The following is a 19,917-nucleotide window of genomic DNA, read 5'->3' as shown; positions in this document are numbered from 1 at the left end:
AACATCTAATGTTACAATGGTACCAGATAACCAGTTTTCACCCACACAGCTTGCAGACAGCTGCATGTAGCATTTTGTAAAACAGCCATAATAGGTGCTAGGCACAGGCATTTGCAGGTGCCCACAAATGCATTTTTGGCCCAGCTGCCTTTGTACCTGCTCCACATCTTATATCATATACAAAGCCAGGAGTGGAACAAATGGCTGTGGCTTTGTTCCAACAGCCTCACAAGCCAAATGAATAGGTGTGGTGGGTCTCATTAGGACAATGGATCAGAGGTTCCCTACTGCTGCCATAAGAGTAAAAATATTGATTTCTCACTAAAGGGCCCTCTCTGCCCAAAATACCACATGGCGAATCACAAATCGCCATAGTTAAGGACTACCTGGATAGCAAATTGTGGAAGGCTGAGGCTGTGCGTGCACTATACCTTTAAAGCACATTTTTTTTCTTAACCAACTACAATGCCCAGAATTCTTTCAAGGAGATACAGTGGACGCTCGCGCTGTGAACGTGATCCGTGCAGGATGCACATTCGCAACCCGCAGTGGCGCGTCTGCGCACACGCAGGTTGAGATTCGGCGCTTCTGTGCATGCGCGACCGCCGAAACCCAGAAGTAACCACTTCTGGTACTTCCAGGTTTCGGCGTGTCCGTAACCCAAAAAAATGCAACCTGAAGTGTCTGTGACCCGAGGTATGACTGCACACTATATAAATTATAAATTATTATATAAAATGTGCTTAAAATGTTCTTTAAAGGTATAGTGGGTACCCAGGCTTACACAAAAGTTTAATTATTTCCCTCCAGACCAGTGAACCTCTCAACAGAGAGTTAAATTTAATTAAATAACAGTTCATTGTTGCACCCAATTTATCTAAACATAGCCATACTATATGCTATGGTGGTTCATAATAGAATTATTATTATAATCAAAGGAACAGAGTGCAGAATTACACAATAATTTCAATACACCAAAGGAAGCTTTGGACTTGAGTTTCTCCAACAGCAGCCATTTAGGCTGCACAGCAAGAAACATCTGAAATCCCGTAATGTATCTGGGATACAATATGGATACTTAAAATGCAAGAAAATCCACTGTACATTTAATATGCCCTTATATGTCTAAGTAGCTCTTTGAATTCTGTCCCAGATATACATATTTTTATATAAACTTTTGCAAAGAGACATTGCAATTACTTGAGCAATAAGCAGTTCTTCACACTTTTGTGCCTGTTTTTCAATCACAGACGCATACTGTTTTTCAATGGTTTCTTTGCGTTGCTGAACCGTAGACTGCAGTAAGGCCTGAAACAAAGATACAGCAGAATGGTATAAATGGAGAAGACAGTCAGCCTGTGACTATAAATGCATGCAAATAGAATTTGGTATCAAAGTACACCCACAGATATGTACAATTTCTAAGGCAAATGTTAATATTAGTCTAATGCAAGTTTTATATTTCTGCTAACAGAATTACATTCTTGCTTCTCATGTTCCTTATTAGAATCTTACATTCGAAAGACTGGTAACAGATAGGGAAGGTGAATAGTGCTGTTAAACAGATCCAATTCAGTGGGACCACACAAGACGAAATGCTTATGTGAGCCATGGAGGCCGGGGGGGGGGGGGGAGCCAGACATATTTCCCTGGCTGACAAAACTCCACATCCTCTCAGCACACACTGTTAGATCCCATGGGCCAAGCATGATCTTCACAACCACAAGTAAAAACAGATGGAAATTATGAGTTATTTGAAAACATAGAAGCAATGCCCCCAAAATAGTTCACGCACCAACTTGAAGAGATCAGACATCAGAACTGTGAACATTAAGAAAGTGCCCCCCCAATAAACCCCACCAACATGCTAAAACAGCAGTATGACGCAAGCAGAATCAGAGCCATACCAGGCTCAGGTAAGCAAAGCAGGAGGGGGAAGGAATCAGCCTTTGAAAAGGGTTATAAGAGAAGCAAGCTCATATTATGCCCAGCAATTTCCTTTAGTTGATTGCTAGTCTTAGCTCTGTCTCATCCTTCCTGCAGTGGCACCGTCTAATTCAAATTCTAATACAATATGCTATTTACATTATTCCTTTAAAACGGATGTTCTATCCACTCAAAAGATATAACACTATGGTTAAATAGGCAACATAATGTTTAAATAAGTTTGACTGAACTATTTGCAATTACAATTATGCTAAAAGAGGCTTATTTTATAAAAAAAAGCAAATCCTTGGCATGCACAGACAGCTAGGCAAGGAAGCACAGCATTCCAAATCTAAAATAGATTTTTGGTTTTGAAAAATAAAATATGTATTTGGTGGAAAGCATTAGGCAAGATGATGCATATATGCAAACAGCCTAGAACAACAAAAAACCACACTAGTCATTGGCATTTTCCAATTACCTGTCTCAGCAAATGCTGTTAATACACCTATTTGCTGCCTTTTAGCACTGTACTTGCCTCTCATACCCATACAGTGGTACTTGCAGGCTTTGACAACGTACTCACCAGGGCAATTAATTACTTCAGTTACAATGAGGTTCTCAGGTTTTGCAATTTTGCGGCTTATCATCTCAAATTCAGAAGGTGAGGAGACAGGGCAAGAGCCAATCTCTCTGTAGGTTACCTGTAGTTATTTTATCAGTGCTAATCAACTAAGCAGGGAACCAAGATGAAAGAAAGCTAAATTGTTTTTAAGTACCAAATCTCTTTCCATCAGCAACCCTTGAAGTCAATGAGAGAATGGATAGCCTGTTTCCTAAATTAAGGGATTACTACTTCAGGCTAGCAGTGAAATGATAACCATTCTCTGTAAGGGTTTATTTTTATTATTTCTAAGGAAAAGCTTAAAAGCCACCTTGCTGCTGAAGGTCATTGATAACACTCCGTGTTATCAAAAGTAAGCAGCACTGCTTTCGTAAGTGAGCACCACTGAGCTTAGTGGAACTTACTCCATGGTAAATTCCTACATATGCATAAGACTGGATTGATGCCACACACAAATGTTAGTCCTTAGGGTGCTGCACGATTCCTCCATGAAAAACTGCAATTCTTCTTTCAGCATGGCAATAAAATCTGGTAGCCACAAAGTTAAAACAGGCATCTTACTAGCCAAAATACACATTTCCCTACGCTGTAACGTTTACGTCAAATAACAACAATGTAGGTGTTTAATATTTGAGCATGTAAAAAAGAACAGTCAAACATTTGAAGGGAAGTAGGAGATAAAAAGCTGTAGAATGACCAATGTCAAATGTTCAGCAACTTGCAAAACGTCTGACAACACAATCCTATATATGTCTACTCAGAAGTAACAAAGCATTGAATTATATAACTCCATCAATTTCACCAGTTAATGGGTGTGCCTGCTAGTCACATAAAGTAATGGTTAACAGTCTACAGTAAATGCAATGATCTCTTTCTCCTCTCTGCTAGCAAGTGGGAACAGCAAGCCTTGGGTAAGTGTTACATCAAAACCAGAGTTCATGGTTTTGCAGCACATCTTTTTTCAGTAAAAATTAAACTTAGTTTTTCAAACACCAACATTCTTAGAGCAAACAAGCTTAGGGTAAATCTCTTAAGAGGTGTTTTGTTTTGCCAATTCAGAGCTATACAGTGCTACCTATAGTTACGAACTTAACTCATTCCGGAGGTCCGTTCTTAACCTGAAACTGTTCTTAACTAGAGGCGTGCTTTCGCTAATGGGGCCTCTTGCTGCTGTTGCACCGCCGGCATACGATTTCTGTTCTCATCCTGTGGCAAAGTTTTCAACTCAAGGTAACTCTTCGAGGTTAGCGGAGTTTGTATCCTGAAGCGTTTGTAACTCGAGGTATCACTGTATAGATTTCAAACCAAGCTAAACATGGGTAGTGCTATCTAACAGGAATATTATTAAAATTATCACATGTAAATAATAATGGTGATGATGATGATGATGATGATTTATTTATACCCCACCCATCTGGCTGAGTTTCCCCAGCCACTCTGGGCGGCTTCCAACAGAATATTAAAATACAATAGTCTATTAAACATTAAAAGCTTCCCTAAACAGGGCTGCCTTCAGATGTCTTCTAAAAGTCTGGTAGTTGTTGTTCGCTTTGACATCTGGTGGGAGGGCGTTCCACAGGGCGGGTGCCACTACCGAGAAGGCCCTCTGCCTGGTTCCCTGTAACTTGGCTTCTCGCAGGGAGGGAACCGCCAGAAGGCCCTCGGCACTGGACCTCCATGTCCATGCAGAATGATGGGGATGGAGACGCTCCTTCAGATATACTGGACCGAGGCCGTTTAGGGCTTTAAAGGTCAGCACCAACACTTTGAATTGTGCTCGGAAACATACTCGGAGCCAATGTAGGTCTTTCAAGACCGGGGTTATGTGGTCTCGGCGGCCGTTCCCAATCACCGGTCTAGCTGCCGCATTCTGGATTAGTTGTAGTTTCCAGGTCACCTTCAAAGGTAGCCCCACGTAGAGTGCCTTGCAGTAGTCCAAGCAGGAGATAACCAGAGCATGCACTACTCTGGCGAGGCAGCCTGTGGGCAGGTACGGTCTCAGCCTCCGTACCAGATGGAGCTGCCCTGGACACAGAATTGACCTGCACCTCCATGGACAACTGTGAGTCCAGAATGACTCTCAGGCTGCACACCTGGTCCTTCAGGGGCACAGTTACCCCATTCAGGACCAGGGGGTCCTCCGCACATGCCCGCCTCCTGTCCCCTCAAAACAGTAGTTCTGTCTTATCAGGATTCAACCTCAATACAGTGGTACCTCAGGTTACATACGCTGCAGGTTACATACGCTTCAGGTTACAGACTCCACTAACCCAGAAATATATTTTTTTTAAATAATTTTTATAAAGTTTCAGATTACCAAATTAAACACATCAAACCAATTAAACCAAACTATAACAATACATATCATGTAATCCAATTGTTTTCCAAATTATAAATTTTTGTGGGGGGTACCCATGCTTCTTGATCGGCAGGAGTCCAATCCCCGAATATTTGTGCTGCTTTCATCTTAAGAATGATATTTCCAGTCCCCTCTTCTCAATCCTTGTCGTTACTCATTTTCCTTTTCATTCACCCCCGAGTTGCTCCGCAAGTGGGTGTTTCTGTGTGGGCTTTGTACTGCTCTCTTGGAAATCACTCTCATCCAATAGTCCACGCATTTCCGCTCGAGCAAGCAATCGCCATCTTGCCATTCCGATGAAATACAGTCTAAAAGCTCGCTCTTTAACTTTCCCGACCTGTTGCATCGTAAATTAGTCTTTTTCCAGGAGGGCTGCCCCTTCCAGATCGCAATCTCCTCGAAAATAATAAATCTTTGGCTCACCCTCCCCAAGACCAAACCTCCTGCAACACAGGTCTCGTATCAAATCTCCATTCTTACTGCGTCACAGGAGAGCCCTTCTTCTTTCCAAATCCTTCACAGAGTAAAACCTTTAAGTTCATATTATTCCCACACAATTCATTTTTAGTCCCATTTGCAATTAGTTGCTGTGACGGATCTTCTAAGAGGGAGGGTTATTAGGTAATCACATAGAGCAAAAAAAATAAAAAGTCATCCCCCCCCCTTTCATTTCCGTTGCATTCCATTCCACATACCATGTCTGTAGTACTTTGATGTAATCTTCCGTCTCAGTCTTCTTCATTTCAGTGGTAAAATTGTTAGCAGATAAGAACCTCCTGCCTCTCTTGAAGCATGTGCATTATCTTTCACCAATTTTTTCCCTTTTAAGTAGCGCAACTAGTTTCGCACCTGGAAGCAGCTTCGGAGGAGTTCCGAGGCCCGCCGAGGGTTGTGCACCCAGTGCCTCACCCCCTCCTTCTTCCAAACTCGGGGGTGATTTATGGCAACAGCGGGTGAAAACTGCATCTCTCCCCCCTGTAGAGATGAAGGGAGACTGATTTACTCCCCATAATCAGCCTCTAATTACCTCGTGCGGGCTGGATAGATGTTAATTCCGCCATCTTCCAAGGCGCCCCTAGCGGCCCCCCCGCTAACCCAGAAATAGTACCAAATGTCATAGAGCAAATGGAGCAAACAGCACGCAGACCTAGTGGTGGGAGGAAAAAATCCTTAAATAAGAGACACGGGAGAATGATCAATGGACTTCAATGTCTGTACACTAATGCGCAAAGCATGGGAAATAAACAAGATGAGCTTGAGCTCTTGGTACAGCAAACTAAATATGACATAATAGGCATCACTGAAACCTGGTGGGATAAGTCCCATGATTGGAATGTAATAATGGGGGGATACAATCTATTTCAGAGAAACAGACCAGACAAGAAAGGAGGAGGAGTGGCGTTATATGTCAGGGATGTGTATACCTGTGAAGAGATCCAAGATTTAGAACCTCAAAGCCAAAGTGAGAGCATTTGGGTCAAAATTAAGGGAGAGAAGAATAACAGTGACCTCATTGTGGGAGTTTACTATAGATCCCCAAGCCAAACGGAGGACATAGATGATGCCTTCCTGGAACAGATGGCCAAGCATGCAAAAGGAAGGGAGATAGTAGTAATGGGGGACTTCAATTACCCGGATATTTGTTGGATGTCAAACTCAGCCAAGAGCATAAGGTCAAACAGATTCCTCACTGGCCTTGCAGACAACTTCATTGTCCAGAAAGTGGGAGAAGCAACAAGAGGAACAGCCATTTTAGATCTGGTCCTAACCAATGTTGATGACCTGGTTATAATAATAATAATAATAAATTTTATTTATATCCCGCCCTCCCCAGCCGAAGCCGGGCTCAGGGCGGCTAACAACACTAAAATAGTGCAAGTGGTTAGTGGGGTAGAAGTGAAAGGATCATTAGGTGCGAGTGATCATGCTCTTCTGAAGTTTACTATACAGCGGAAAGGAGCAGGCAAGCATACTAGGACTCAATTTCTTGACTTTAAGAAAGCCGACTTCATCAAACTTAGGGAAGTGCTGGGTGAGATCCCATGGACAGTAATACTAAAAGGAAAGGGAGTTCATGATGGCTGGGAGTTTGTTAAGAGGGAGATAGTAAAAGCACAACGTCAGGCAATACCAATGAGACGGAAACATGGAAGGTGCCTAAAGAAGCCAGGGTGGCTATCTAAATAACTTTTAACTGAGTTAAGATTAAAAAAGGATGTGTACAAAAAATGGAAAAGGGGGGAAACCACCAAAGAGGAATTCAAACAAATAGCCAGCACGTGTAGACACAAAGTCAGAAAAGCTAAAGCACAGAATGAACTCAGGCTTGCTAGAGAGGTTAAAAGCAACAAAAAAGGCTTTTATGGGTATGTTCGTAGCAAAAGGAAGAACAAAGAAACAGTGGGGTCGCTCAGAGGAGAAGATGGTGAAATGCAAACAGGGGACACAGAAAGGGCTGAACTCCTCAATGCCTTCTTTGCCTCAGTCTTCTCCGATAAAGAAAACAATGCCCGACCTGAAGAATTTGGAGCAAATGATTCAGCAAAGGAAACACAGCCCAGAATAACTAAGGAGATAGTACAAGAATACTTGGCTAGTTTAGATGTATTCAAGTCTCCAGGGCCAGATGAACTGCATCCAAGAGTATTAAAAGAACTGGCAGATGTGATCTCAGAACCACTGGCAGTCATCTTTGAGAATTCCTGGAGAACAGGCGAAGTCCCGGCAGACTGGAGGAGGGCAAATGTTGTCCCTATTTTCAAAAAGGGGAAAAGAGAGGACCCAAATAATTACCGCCCAGTCAGTCTGACATCAATACCAGGGAAGATTCTGGAGCAGATCATTAAGCAAACAGTCTGTGAGCACCTAGAAAGGAATGCTGTGATCACCAATAGTCAGCATGGATTTCTGAAAAATAAGGCATGTCAGACTAACCTGATCTCATTTTTTGACAGAATTACAAGCCTGGTAGATGAAGGGAACGCAGTGGATGTAGCCTACCTTGATTTCAGCAAGGCATTTGACAAGGTGCCCCATGATATTCTTGTAAAGAAGCTGGTAAAATGCGGTCTTGACTATGCTACCACTCAGTGGATTTGTAACTGGCTGACTGACCGAACCCAAAGGGTGCTCATCAATGGTTCCTCTTCATCCTGGAGAAGAGTGACTAGTGGGGTGCCACAGGGTTCTGTCTTGGGGCCGGTCTTATTCAACATCTTTATCAACGACTTGGATGATGGACTCAAGGGCATCCTGATCAAATTTGCAGATGACACCAAACTGGGAGGGGACTCTAGTTTGCAATGTCTTTGCTTCAATCTATTTACAAAAGCAGAAGGCGGACTTCCTGTGTAGACCTTCCCGCTTCGGTGCCAAATTAAGAAGTTTCATAGTTCAATTTTCCGTTCTACTCACGGGCAGTTGTTTAAAATCCAATTGTCCACAGGAAAAAGTCAGCGCTCTCCGGCAACAGCAATGCGGCTTCACTCCGTGAAAAGAGCAGTCGATTCGAAGCACCGCGCCATTCACCCCACGTCGCTCCGGATCCCCGAAACCGGGTTTCCCCGCGAGTAGGGGAGGCGCAAAAGGTGCCAGCCGAATCCCATGTCCACAGGCTTCTCCCGCCTGTGGTTTTTTGTGGGTCTCCGCCTCGCTGCGGCGGTCCAGACCCTAGTTCTCACGAAGCGGATTCCTCCCGATCAGAGGAAATCCGCCATTGCCGGGGCGCTAACCCGGAAGTCCCAAAAATGTTCCTCTTTCAGACAATACCGATAATAAGTTATAATGTCTGTTTCAAAAAATTGCAAAAAGATATTTCATAATTTATCTGGAGTGGGAAGAGGCCAAGTATAAAGCATACTTACAAATTTAAAATTTAAAAGAAAGAGGAGACTTTTCCCTTCCAGATTTTAAAATTTATTATGAAGCAGCATGATTCAGGATTGGATCAAATTGGAAAAAGAAGAGGCAATAGAGTAGGAAGGACATGATATGTCACACATACTTGTGGTATGAGAAAGCAAAGGATAAAAGGATTCCACAATCATATAATAAGAAATCTTTAATAAAGGTATGGGAAAAATACAAATAATTATTGGAATCCAAAACCCTGTGGTGGTTATCACCCACTGAAGCATTATCAGTTAAAATGTCAACAATGAAAGGAACATGGCTAACAGATAGAGATTTACTAACAGAACAAGAAGGAAAGTTAAAATTGAAAGATTATGATGAGATAAAGGAACATCTTCAGAGCTGGTTGCACCACAGGCAATTAAATGAAATCTTCAAAGAAGACAAGAGATGATTCACTTACACAGTTTCTAAATTCCAAAAGGATATTATAGACAATCATTCCAAATCATTAAAGAAGGTGTACAATATACTGTTGGAATGGGAAACTAAAGATGAAGAAGTTAAATCAGTATTGATTAAGTGGGCCCAGGATTTAGGTCATAATATACAATTCGTGGGAGGACACCGAGCTTCCTGATTTACAGCAGAAATTAGTAGCGGCTCTATCTCTGGGGAAATGTCTAGGAAAAAGAAGCGACCGGCCTCATCTCCACAAGTGAGCCCACAGCAGAAGAGAAAGCAGAGTAAAATGGACGATTTTGTAAGAGCACAGAACTCAGAACCCACTACATCAAATAGAACTCATTCCTAATTGTCTTTGATGAAGACCCCCCGATGGTCCCAGCAATTCAGATAACACCGTCGATGCCAGGAAATCGGGAAAATGCTGCAACTCAACCCAGAGAACAACAACCTGCATATCCTAAGAACGGTTGCATCACTACCGAACCAGTGGGAGAGCTGATAACAATTTCCCCTCCACAATGAAGCCAAGCCAGCTATGGAACGTGCAGCTTTAACATTATCTCGTGGAACATAGCGGGTTGGGCCAACAAACTAGGGGACGAGCCATTTCGTGAATATATAACATGTTTTGACATAATAATGCTGCAGGAAACTTGGTCAACTAACAACATAGTTCTCGAGGGTCACCACGCCTATGAAATCAAGGCCTCTAAACTGCTCAGAAGGGGACGACCGAGGGGGGACCTAGTAACTCTGGTTTCCACTCAATTGGCATCACAGGTTACTGAGTGCTCAGTTTTCGAGCAGCTGGCACTGGGGATCACTTTGCATCTGGAATCCAAGAGTATCATTCTTGTTTCAGCTTATATCCCACCATATACAGTGCAAACACAGATCGAGAGCACATGGCGTAAATTCCATAGTTTCCTTTTTTCCCTACAAATTAAGTACCTCGGATCGCTATTTTACCTAATGGGAGATTATAGGCTCAAATGATGATAGCCTGGAAATAAAATTCCTAATATTAAGAGATCTAAAGGAAAATAGCGCCCTCTTTCTAAACCCACCCCCTCGCAGACATTCGAAAGATTGTCAAATCAACTATGCTGGCTTCTGCCTGGCTTTTTTACAAATAAGTCTTGACCTTATTATTGCTAATGGGGCGCTCCCCGGGGACAGAGAAGGCGAGTACACATTCATAAATACAAATGGAGCCAGCACAATAGACTACTGTCTCACTAACAGGGAGGCCTTCGAATTCATAGAATCATAGAGTTGGAAGAGACCACAAGGGCCATCGAGTCCAACCCCCTGGACTTCCATAATAAGACTGAAATAGGACTGAAAGTGACCACCTACCTCTAATCATCTCCACTACTGGCCAAAATTCAATGCAGCACTCTTACATAAAACATGAGGAAATAGATAAAGCAAATGATCTAGCATTGCGTAGAAAAAAATGGACACCTGAGATAGCAATTGCACTTGAGAATAGTTTGAATTCACAAACTGCAATTAAGTTAAGATCAATTATAATAAACAATTTATGAATAGATTCCTCCCCGACAGCTTACGAAGGATGTGGTCTCTGTCAACATAAACTCAGCCGGCAAGCCACGCACTGCTAAAGGGCACTGTTGGTTTGACCAAGAGTGCCACACAAAGAAGGAAGCCTTAAGGAACGCTTATTTGGCCTATAGAAACGCTGGACTAAATTACTTACCTCCATCTTATTTCAAAATCAAAAAAGAGTATAAAGCCCTTTTGGCCTCATAAAAAAAGGCAGTCCGAACAAAATTCCTGGTCCCTGCTATTGAATGCCTCACTAAACAATGAAACTAAACTCTTTTGGCAACTGGTCTCCGACTCAATGAAAAATAGTTCTTCAGCCCCCAGCTGTGCCATTCCAGCTCAGGTTTGGGAGAACCACTTCAGAAATATATTAATGGAAAATCCAAACCTCCCTTCCAGCTTCCAGGATGTTGACAGGGCAGAAATGTCACTGCTCCCTCATTGGAGGCCGGTTACTGTGGAGGAAGTCCATACATTAATTGGGAATCTGAAGAGCGGAAAGGCTCCGGGGAAAGACTTTATCCCAGTGGAGCTGATTACATCAAACCAGCACTGGTGGGCTCCACTTCTGGCAGCACTTTTTACGGTAGTAAATAACTCGGGTAAAGTACCATAAAGCTGGAAACATGCTATAGTAGTCCCAATCTTTAAGAGAGGCCACCCAAATGTACCCTCCAATTATAGGCCAATTAGCCTGCTTTTAATAATTGGGAAGCTGTATGCCTGATTCCTCAGTAGAAAACTGACAACTATTCTAAATGAACATAATATACTATCTGAAGCCCAGGCAGCTTTTCGTGAGAACCATTCAACATCAAACCATTGTCTAATGCTGTCCTTCCTAGCCGAGAAGTATACCAGGCCTCTACAGGGTAAACTCTTCATGGCCTTAATGGATCTGAAATCAGCATTTGACTCCATCCCCAGATCCCAGCTATGGTCCAAATTAAATCTGATTTTGCAGGACAAACGACTCCTCTTTCTTATAAAAGCCCTGTACAATGGAACCAAACTGCAGGTATGATGCGGTCGACAGGGACAGTTATCGAACAGCATCGAGATGACTAGGGGGGTGAGAAAGGGATGCATTTTGGCCCCCACATTGTTTTGTCTATTCTTAAATGACCTAGAAGAGAGCTTAATGGACCCAGATGGACACATTCCAAAAATAGGAATGAGAAGGACCCCCTTGTTGTTATATGCTGATGACGCGGCCATCATCTCACGTTCCAGGCCGGGTTTGAATTATCTGTTGAGGAAATTTTCTGATTACTGTTCTGGAAATGGTTTATCCATTAATTATGGAAAATCTAAAATTTTAGTTTTCGAAAGAAGCTTCTCCCGGTGCTGGATGGCCATAACCTTGAACAGATCAAATACTTCAGTTATCTAGGGCTCACATTCCATCATACAGGATCTTGGAAGCACCACTGGCAAACCTCCCTTCAAAAGGTGAAGATCACAAAGCTAGCCATACTCAGATTCTTTTTCATAGAATCATAGAGTTGGAAGAGACCACAAGGGCCATCGAGTCCAACCCCCTGCCAAGCAGGAAACACCATCAGAGCACTCCTGACATATGGTTGTCAAGCCTCTGATTAAAGACCTCCAAAGAAGGAGACTCCACCACACTCCTTGGCAGCAAATTCCACTGTCGAACAGCTCTTACTGTCAGGAAGTTCTTCCTAACGTTTAGGTGGAATCTTCTTTCTTGTAGTTTGGATCCATTGCTCCGTGTCCGCTTCTCTGGAGCAGCAGAAAACAACCTTTCTCCCTCCTCTATGTGACATCCTTTTATATATTTGAACATGGCTATCATATCACCCCTTAACCTCCTCTTCTCCAGGCTAAACATGCCCAGCTCCCTTAGCCGTTCCTCATAAGGCATCGTTTCCAGGCCTTTGACCATTTTGGTTGCCCTCCTCTGGACACGTTCCAGTTTGTCAGTGTCCTTCTTGAACTGTGGTGCCCAGAACTGGACACAGTACTCCAGGTGAGGTCTGACCAGAGCAGAATACAGTGGCACTATTACTTCCCTTGATCTAGATGCTATACTCCTATTGATGAGGCCCAGAATTGCATTGGCTTTTTTAGCTGCCGCGTCACACTGTTGGCTCATGTCAAGTTTGTGGTCAACCAAGACTCCTAGATCCTTTTCACATGTACTGCTCTCAAGCCAGTGGTCACCCATCTTGTATTTGTGCCTCTCATTTTTTTTGCCCAAGTGCAATACTTTACATTTCTCCCTGTTAAAATTCATCTTGTTTGTTTTGGCCCAGTTCTCTAATCTGTCAAGGTCGTTTTGAAGTGTGATCCTGTCCTCAGGGGTGTTAGCCACCCCTCCCAGTTTGGTGTCATCTGCAAATTTGATCAGGATGCCCTTGAGTCCATCATCCAAGTCGTTGATAAAGATGTTGAATAAGACCGGCCCCAAGACAGAACCCTGTGGCACCCCACTAGTCACTCTTCTCCAGGATGAAGAGGAACCATTGATGAGCACCCTTTGGGTTCGGTCAGTCAGCCAGTTACAAATCCACTGAGTGGTAGCATAGTCAAGACCGCATTTTACCAGCTTCTTTACAAGAATATCATGGGGCACCTTGTCAAATGCCTTGCTGAAATCAAGGTAGGCTACATCCACTGCGTTCCCTTCATCTACCAGGCTTGTAATTCTGTCAAAAAACGAGATCAGGTTAGTCTGACATGACTTATTTTTCAGAAATCCATGCTGACTATTGGTGATCACAGCATTCCTTTCTAGGTGCTCACAGACTGTTTGCTTAATGATCTGCTCCAGAATCTTCCCTGGTATTGATGTCAGACTGACTGGGCGGTAATTATTTGGGTCCTCTCTTTTCCCCTTTTTGAAAATAGGGACAACATTTGCCCTCCTCCAGTCTGCCGGGACTTCGCCTGTTCTCCAGGAATTCTCAAAGATGACTGCCAGTGGTTCTGAGATCACATCTGCCAGTTCTTTTAATACTCTTGGATGCAGTTCATCTGGCCCTGGAGACTTGAATACATCTAAACTAGCCAAGTATTCTTGTACTATCTCCTTAGTTATTCTGGGCTGTGTTTCCTTTGCTGAATCATTTGCTTCAAATTCTTCAGGTCGGGCATTGTTTTCTTTATCGGAGAAGACTGAGGCAAAGAAGGCATTGAGGAGTTCAGCCCTTTCTGTGTCCCCTGTTTGCATTTCACCATCTTCTCCTCTGAGTGACCCCACTGTTTCTTTGTTTTTCCTTTTGCTATGAACATACCCATAAAAGGGCGGCAAATATGTTCCAGCAGCCGTAAGGGTTTTCAACGCAAAACCCATTTCCCAACTCCTGTACGCTGCAAATGTCTGGCATAATGGGGACCTGCCAAAGCTAGATGGCTTTCAGGCAAAATTTCTACGATCTCTGCTGCAGGTTCCCAACTGTGTCCCCAACTCCATACTTCTGTTAGAAGCTGGTGAATGCCCAATTTCAATTAAAGCGTGGTGGGCTGCCCTAAAACATTGGCTCAGGATTTCAGTGTTTGATCTAGGGAAGGGTTTCTACCAACACCTGACCAATAAGGAATTTGTCAGCGAATGTCAGAAAACCATGGCTAAAAAAGCCACCTCTATTGGTCTGTCACCCCCCCCCCACTGTATTACCTGGGTTATGAAGGCGCCCTAAAGACGTTAAAGCAAAGATTATGGGATAATGCACACAGTGACTTGCGATCTCGATCACACGCCGTCTGTAGTCCGCTGGCAGTAGGAGGACAATATGGGCATGTCTTTAAGTTAACATCTTACTTTAAAAACCTGACAGTACCAAACTATCGAAGGCTTTTCACCAAAGCCAGACTAAACGTCTTTCCTTCTGCAGTGTTTGATGGTAGGTTGAGAGGAGTTCTCTACCAGGACAGACTTTGCTGATGTGCTCAAGACATCGATTCCATAAAACATATTTTGTTGCATTGTGCAAAATATGAGCAAGCAAGGGCTGAACTGATACTACCCTTGCTGGTACCTTTCCCGGGAAAATCAGAGGCTCACTATGTCAGGTTCCTATTGGAAGACCGGACAAATGCTAGAACATTAGCAGTGGCAAAGTTTTTATCGGTGGTTGCAAGAACCAATGATCCCTATATTCTGAACAAAATGCTTGCTTAACCTGGAGGTAGGCTGTATGAATTGTGTATTGCTTTGTAACGATTTGTTGGGTCTCTGGACCGTAATAAAGATTGATGATGACAAAGTGAGGATTGGATAAGGCATTGGAAAGTGAATTTGAAATTTACAGATTACATATTGTTGAAAGAGAATTACATGAAAATGATGTATAGGTGGTACATCACACCAGTAAAACTGGCAAAAATGTATAAAACAGAACAAAAGAACTGCTGTAGGTGTAAAGAAGGGGCAGGTACATTTTACCGCATGTGGTGGGATTGCAAGATTATTTTTAAAAAATGGGAAATAATATACAATGAACTGAAAAAAAATGTTTAAAATATCATTTGTTAAAAAATCAGAAGCTTTTTTGTTAGGTATTTTAGGACAAGAGTTGCTGAAAGAAAAACGGACATTATTTATGTAGGCTACAACAGCAGCAGGAATCTTAATAGCACAAAATTGGAAGACGGGAGAAGTACCATCAAAAGAACAATGGCAAGAAAAATTGATGAACTAAGTTAGCAAAGTTAAGGGACAAACTGTGTGAAAAGGACAATAGTGATTTTGAAAAAGAATGGGAACTCTTTACAATATATTTGCAAAAACAAAACAAAAAAATATGGACTCACTGGCAGGGTTTAAATAAACATTTTCAATTTTATTTACTGAGAACAAGAGTGTAACAATGTGATAACATAGTATAATATATAAACAGCAGAATGTAGCATTTGATGTAATAAACCAGAAATGGAAGTTGAGGGACGTCAACAGGGAGGGGTGAAATTGAAAAATGAATGTTTAGTAATGATATTGGATATTTTTATGGGAAAAGAAAATAATAAAAAATATTTTTTAAAAAATAAAATACACAACAGTTTAGTAACAAATAGATGTCAATTGTAAACCAGTATTAGGCAAATGTTGCAGTTTTAAAGATTTCTTTACCACATACAATCAAAAGAAACATGCTAAAGGTTATCCTGCCCTAATGTAAGTTACCCTAATTTGCATAGGGAAATCTCTGTTCAAACTTTTCCAGAAAACCCACATCATTTATTGTTGTTGTTTAGTCGTTTAGTTGTGTCCGCCTCTACGTGACCCCATGGACCAGAGCACGCCAGGCTCTCCTGTCTTCCATTGCCTCCCGCAGTTTGGTCAAACTCATGTTGGTAGTTTCAAGAACACTGTCCAACCATCTCGTCCTCTGCATCATTTATTAGTTATTGATAATAATGATGATGCCACGACAGTATTTTCAATACCCTCTTTCCCCAGAGCTTATCTACTATATTTTAATGGTTTCCCTCCTTCTTAAGCTGTTCTTATAGAGTTTTATTCAATGAAAATATTCAGAGTAGGTCCAATGAAATCAGTGGGTCTGATCTGAATGTCACAGTTGGATACAATCCATAATCACTTATGAAGAATATACACAACTAAAATTATTTTTGAAGCCAACTACCATATTTTTCAGTAGTTGCTTGTGTGAAAATGCAGGTGTTGCAGGTGTGAAAGGGGCAGCAGGGTTGCATGTCCAGCTCTCTCCACGTCCCCAAGTCACGCATCTCCTCCTGACACTATATTGATGGGCCATAACTTCTGAAGGAGGAAGTCTGTTCAAGGTACGGAAGTTTCACATGGGACTTAGAAGCCTGATTACCCGGGGTTTGTAGCTGCTGCTCTATTAAAATAAAATTTGAGCATTCAAAAGTGTTGTTCTCTCATCTCTAGTGATTGTCCTGGTTCAAAATTTTTGGAATTTACTTGTCAGGGAACTGACATCGGAGCCAGAGGCGGAGGCTAGGCTCTCAAGCGATGCTGGAGAAGGGCCCAGCAGGGGGAGAGGCGGCTCACCAGCTGGGGAAGGAAATCAGCGTAACACCAGGGATAAAGGGGGGCAGATGGGGGAATCGGCGAGGGGGCTCCAGGACTCCTCGCCGGAGATCAGCGAGGAGAGCACGGGTCCTCCGCTACCCACGCCCTCCCTGCGCAGAAGACTTCCGCGCAGGGAGAGTAGGAGGAGATTTGGAGTCAAACAACTTTTATGCTGGAAAAGATTTAAGAAACGCCCACTGACGGATTCTGCTAGCGACTGAACAGCCACGAAGTGTAGGGCTGTCCAGACAGAAAAGGTTTAACAAGGCAACTTAGCCAGGAGTGGCACCAACTTGCGCACGAGCAACCCCTACGTTTATGACATTACTGTATACCATATCATGGCTATTTTAAAATTTTCATTCTCTAGAAACATTTCTGTGAAAGGCATTGGGTTGTCTTGTGGTTCAGGAAATACAGCGCTGTAAAAGGAAATCAGAGGAGCACAAATTTGGCAAGGGAAAGGAAAGAATTATTCAATGTCAAATGACCATAGGACTTCAAGACATGTGCTTTTAATATATATATGTAAGATTTTAAGCCACAAAACAACTGCCCATCAAGCAAGATTTCTGTAGATCTAAGTGGTGCCCATTTCGTTTAGTAGTAATGCCAAATCCTGTATTTCTGTTCGTAACAGGGGTCTGACAGCTGGCATCCCTTTTTAAGGAACATGGCTCTGTTTCAAGTGTGTTAGGTTACACCCTTCTGACATGTAATCCTAATTTCATGGCAACTTCAATTCTGCATCCAAAAATAGAGCAGATAATCATGGACCAACCTCTTAACTCATTCCCACTGATTCCACATACAATAAGACAATTCTCTAGAGCAGACACTCTTAATATTTGACTACTCAGTATTAAATAAAGTATTTGAGAATGTTTGTGAACATTATTGCAATTCAGAATAGTAATCCAGAGTAATGGTTTGAATTATATCCTGTTTTGTCATTCAATGCTTCCTTCTTCCAGTTCACTTAATCTCCATTTTATCATAATAAGCAGGACAAGAAGGGGACTGAGAAAAATGAAGATTTAATGTTCAAACTGATGGTGGTTGACTAAACTTGGCCCTAGAAAAGGCTCTTAAATTTCCAACTTGGCACAGCCTTCAATAGCTTTGCTGGCTAATCAAAGATACAATTTTGCCAAGTTTTAAATCTTGCACTTTAATCTATAGCTACATGCTGGCTTATAGATCAGGAAAAGAAACTGATAGTTTGATTTGTTGCTCAAGTTAAATAAAAAAGGTCTCCCTCTGATCAATGTGCCAATATTATGAGTGAAGGAGAAAATTCAGTTATGTTTAATAAAAAATATTAAGTAAAAGACCAACAACTATCAGAGATGAATTTTATTTCTTTCCTCATGGTCTGCCTTTGTCAAAGCTGTATACATGAACTCAACAGTCCTACAAATATTACATGTGGAGGCACAGGTTAGGAGCCGTTACAAACTGCACTGTGTCTAGTGTCTCCAGCAATACAATAATGATAAATCCAGGAGCACATCTGGACAAAGTATCTGTTCTTTCAGAGGAATGTGACCCTGCCCAGAAAAGGCCACATGCCCAAATCCCAGGCCCACAAACCCCATCCGCACCCACACCCCACCTACAAAGTCTCTAGGAATTCAGCTTCAGCCAATTTGCCCTCATCCAGCCTACTACTACATCAAAGAACTGCATCCATGTTTTCCAATAAGATGTTGATGTTCATGGCAGCCGCTGATCGTACAAAGGTTGCCATAACCCCTGTGAGTGGTGGTTGACTCTAAGATTTATATGCTAAAGTAATTAGCTCTGCCACCGATCTGCTGGTAGTGAACTCTGGGGTCTAATCTTGGCGACACACATGGATTATCTGAGGATTTAAACTCATAAGACCTCCACAGGTAATCCAAGCTCACATCACAGATTCATACTTTCCGATGCAATGCAATACAAGGCAAAGATGGAATTGACTTTATTTATTTTATGAACATTTATCTATGCCACCTTTCACGTGCAATAGCAAAGTGGTGTACAAAAAAGTCAAGTAAAACAAAACTGCAGTTCTGAACTAAACAACAGCTCCTGGAACATTTACCATTAGGTTTAAAATAAACCACCTGGTGTTAGTGGCCAGCTAGGGCTCAGAAAGTAAATGAGAGTTCAGCCAATGTCAAAATGGCATCAGTGTAGGCGATAGCCACAATTCTTAGGTGTGAATTATGGGTCGATGCACAGATGGGTTGATGTGGATAATACCAAGTTCTTGTCTTAAGAGTCCAAGTACCCCCCCCCCTTTCCTGGCAGACATGAGAATTACAAGAAACACCAAATTCAGGTGAGCTTCCTAAAGATTTGAAGGATTCAAGAAACATAAGCTCTCAGCCATGACAACAAACAAAAAATGAGGAATTTAAACATGACAATACTGTGAAATTTCACAAGCTCCTTTTTTAATAATAATAATAATAATAATAATAATAATAATAATAATAATAATAATAATTTTTAAAAGGGATGTACTAATATAAAGTCAGAAAAAAATGCTTTTTTAAAGGGTTTGTGTTACTATGCCCCCACTCCCCCACTGAAAGCAGTATTTCAAGAGCAATCTTAAACTTGGGGGAGGGGGTGTTCATATGAATCAGTAAGATGTGAGGAATAGAATATACATTTCATATAGGATATGATCCATCCAGTGCCAAGTACTTTTTGATTCCAATAGGAGAGTTAATCTTAAATCCTTTCCACTGAATTTGATTGAACATGAAGTGCTTATCCACAAACCACAATGCTTTTAAGAAGCTAAAAAAATAAAAATAAAAATAATTTAATATGTCTAAAAATAATTAATATGCCTAATTCTTTCATTTTGTTTAAACATTCTACAACTAAATGATTCCAAGCAGTCTGTTCTTTTGTTTTTACTTTTTTTTAAAGGCTACAAAAACTATACCAAAACATATGAGCTGAGCAGTCAGGTATGGAATACATTAATGTTTATACCAGTCTAGAATGCACCATAGATTAATATGCACTGCCTTTCAGTTCTGAATACTTAAAATGAAGAGCAAATAAAAATTCTTAGCAAACCATAAT

At 41.8% G+C, this 19,917-nt stretch overlaps 1 protein-coding gene across 18 annotated transcripts in view; it reads right to left on the bottom strand.

Annotated features, from left to right (window-relative positions):
• CCDC91 (coiled-coil domain containing 91) overlaps positions 1-19,917 on the bottom strand; it is a 160,681-nt gene that overhangs the window by 67,992 nt on the left and 72,772 nt on the right. For all 18 annotated transcript variants that reach the window (XM_081005536.1, XM_081005537.1, XM_081005527.1 and 15 more), the window contains one exon: positions 1,201-1,308. In XM_081005536.1, coding sequence (XP_080861662.1) covers positions 1,201-1,308 — 108 coding nt within the window. The remainder of the gene's footprint in view (positions 1-1,200; positions 1,309-19,917) is intronic.

Source organism: Podarcis pityusensis (assembly GCF_964106645.2).
Source record: "Podarcis pityusensis genome assembly, chromosome: 5".
Lineage (NCBI taxonomy): Eukaryota > Metazoa > Chordata > Lepidosauria > Squamata > Lacertidae > Podarcis > Podarcis pityusensis.
The sequence above is the reverse complement of the archived record's forward strand: the minus strand, read 5'-3'. Positions and strand labels throughout refer to the sequence as shown.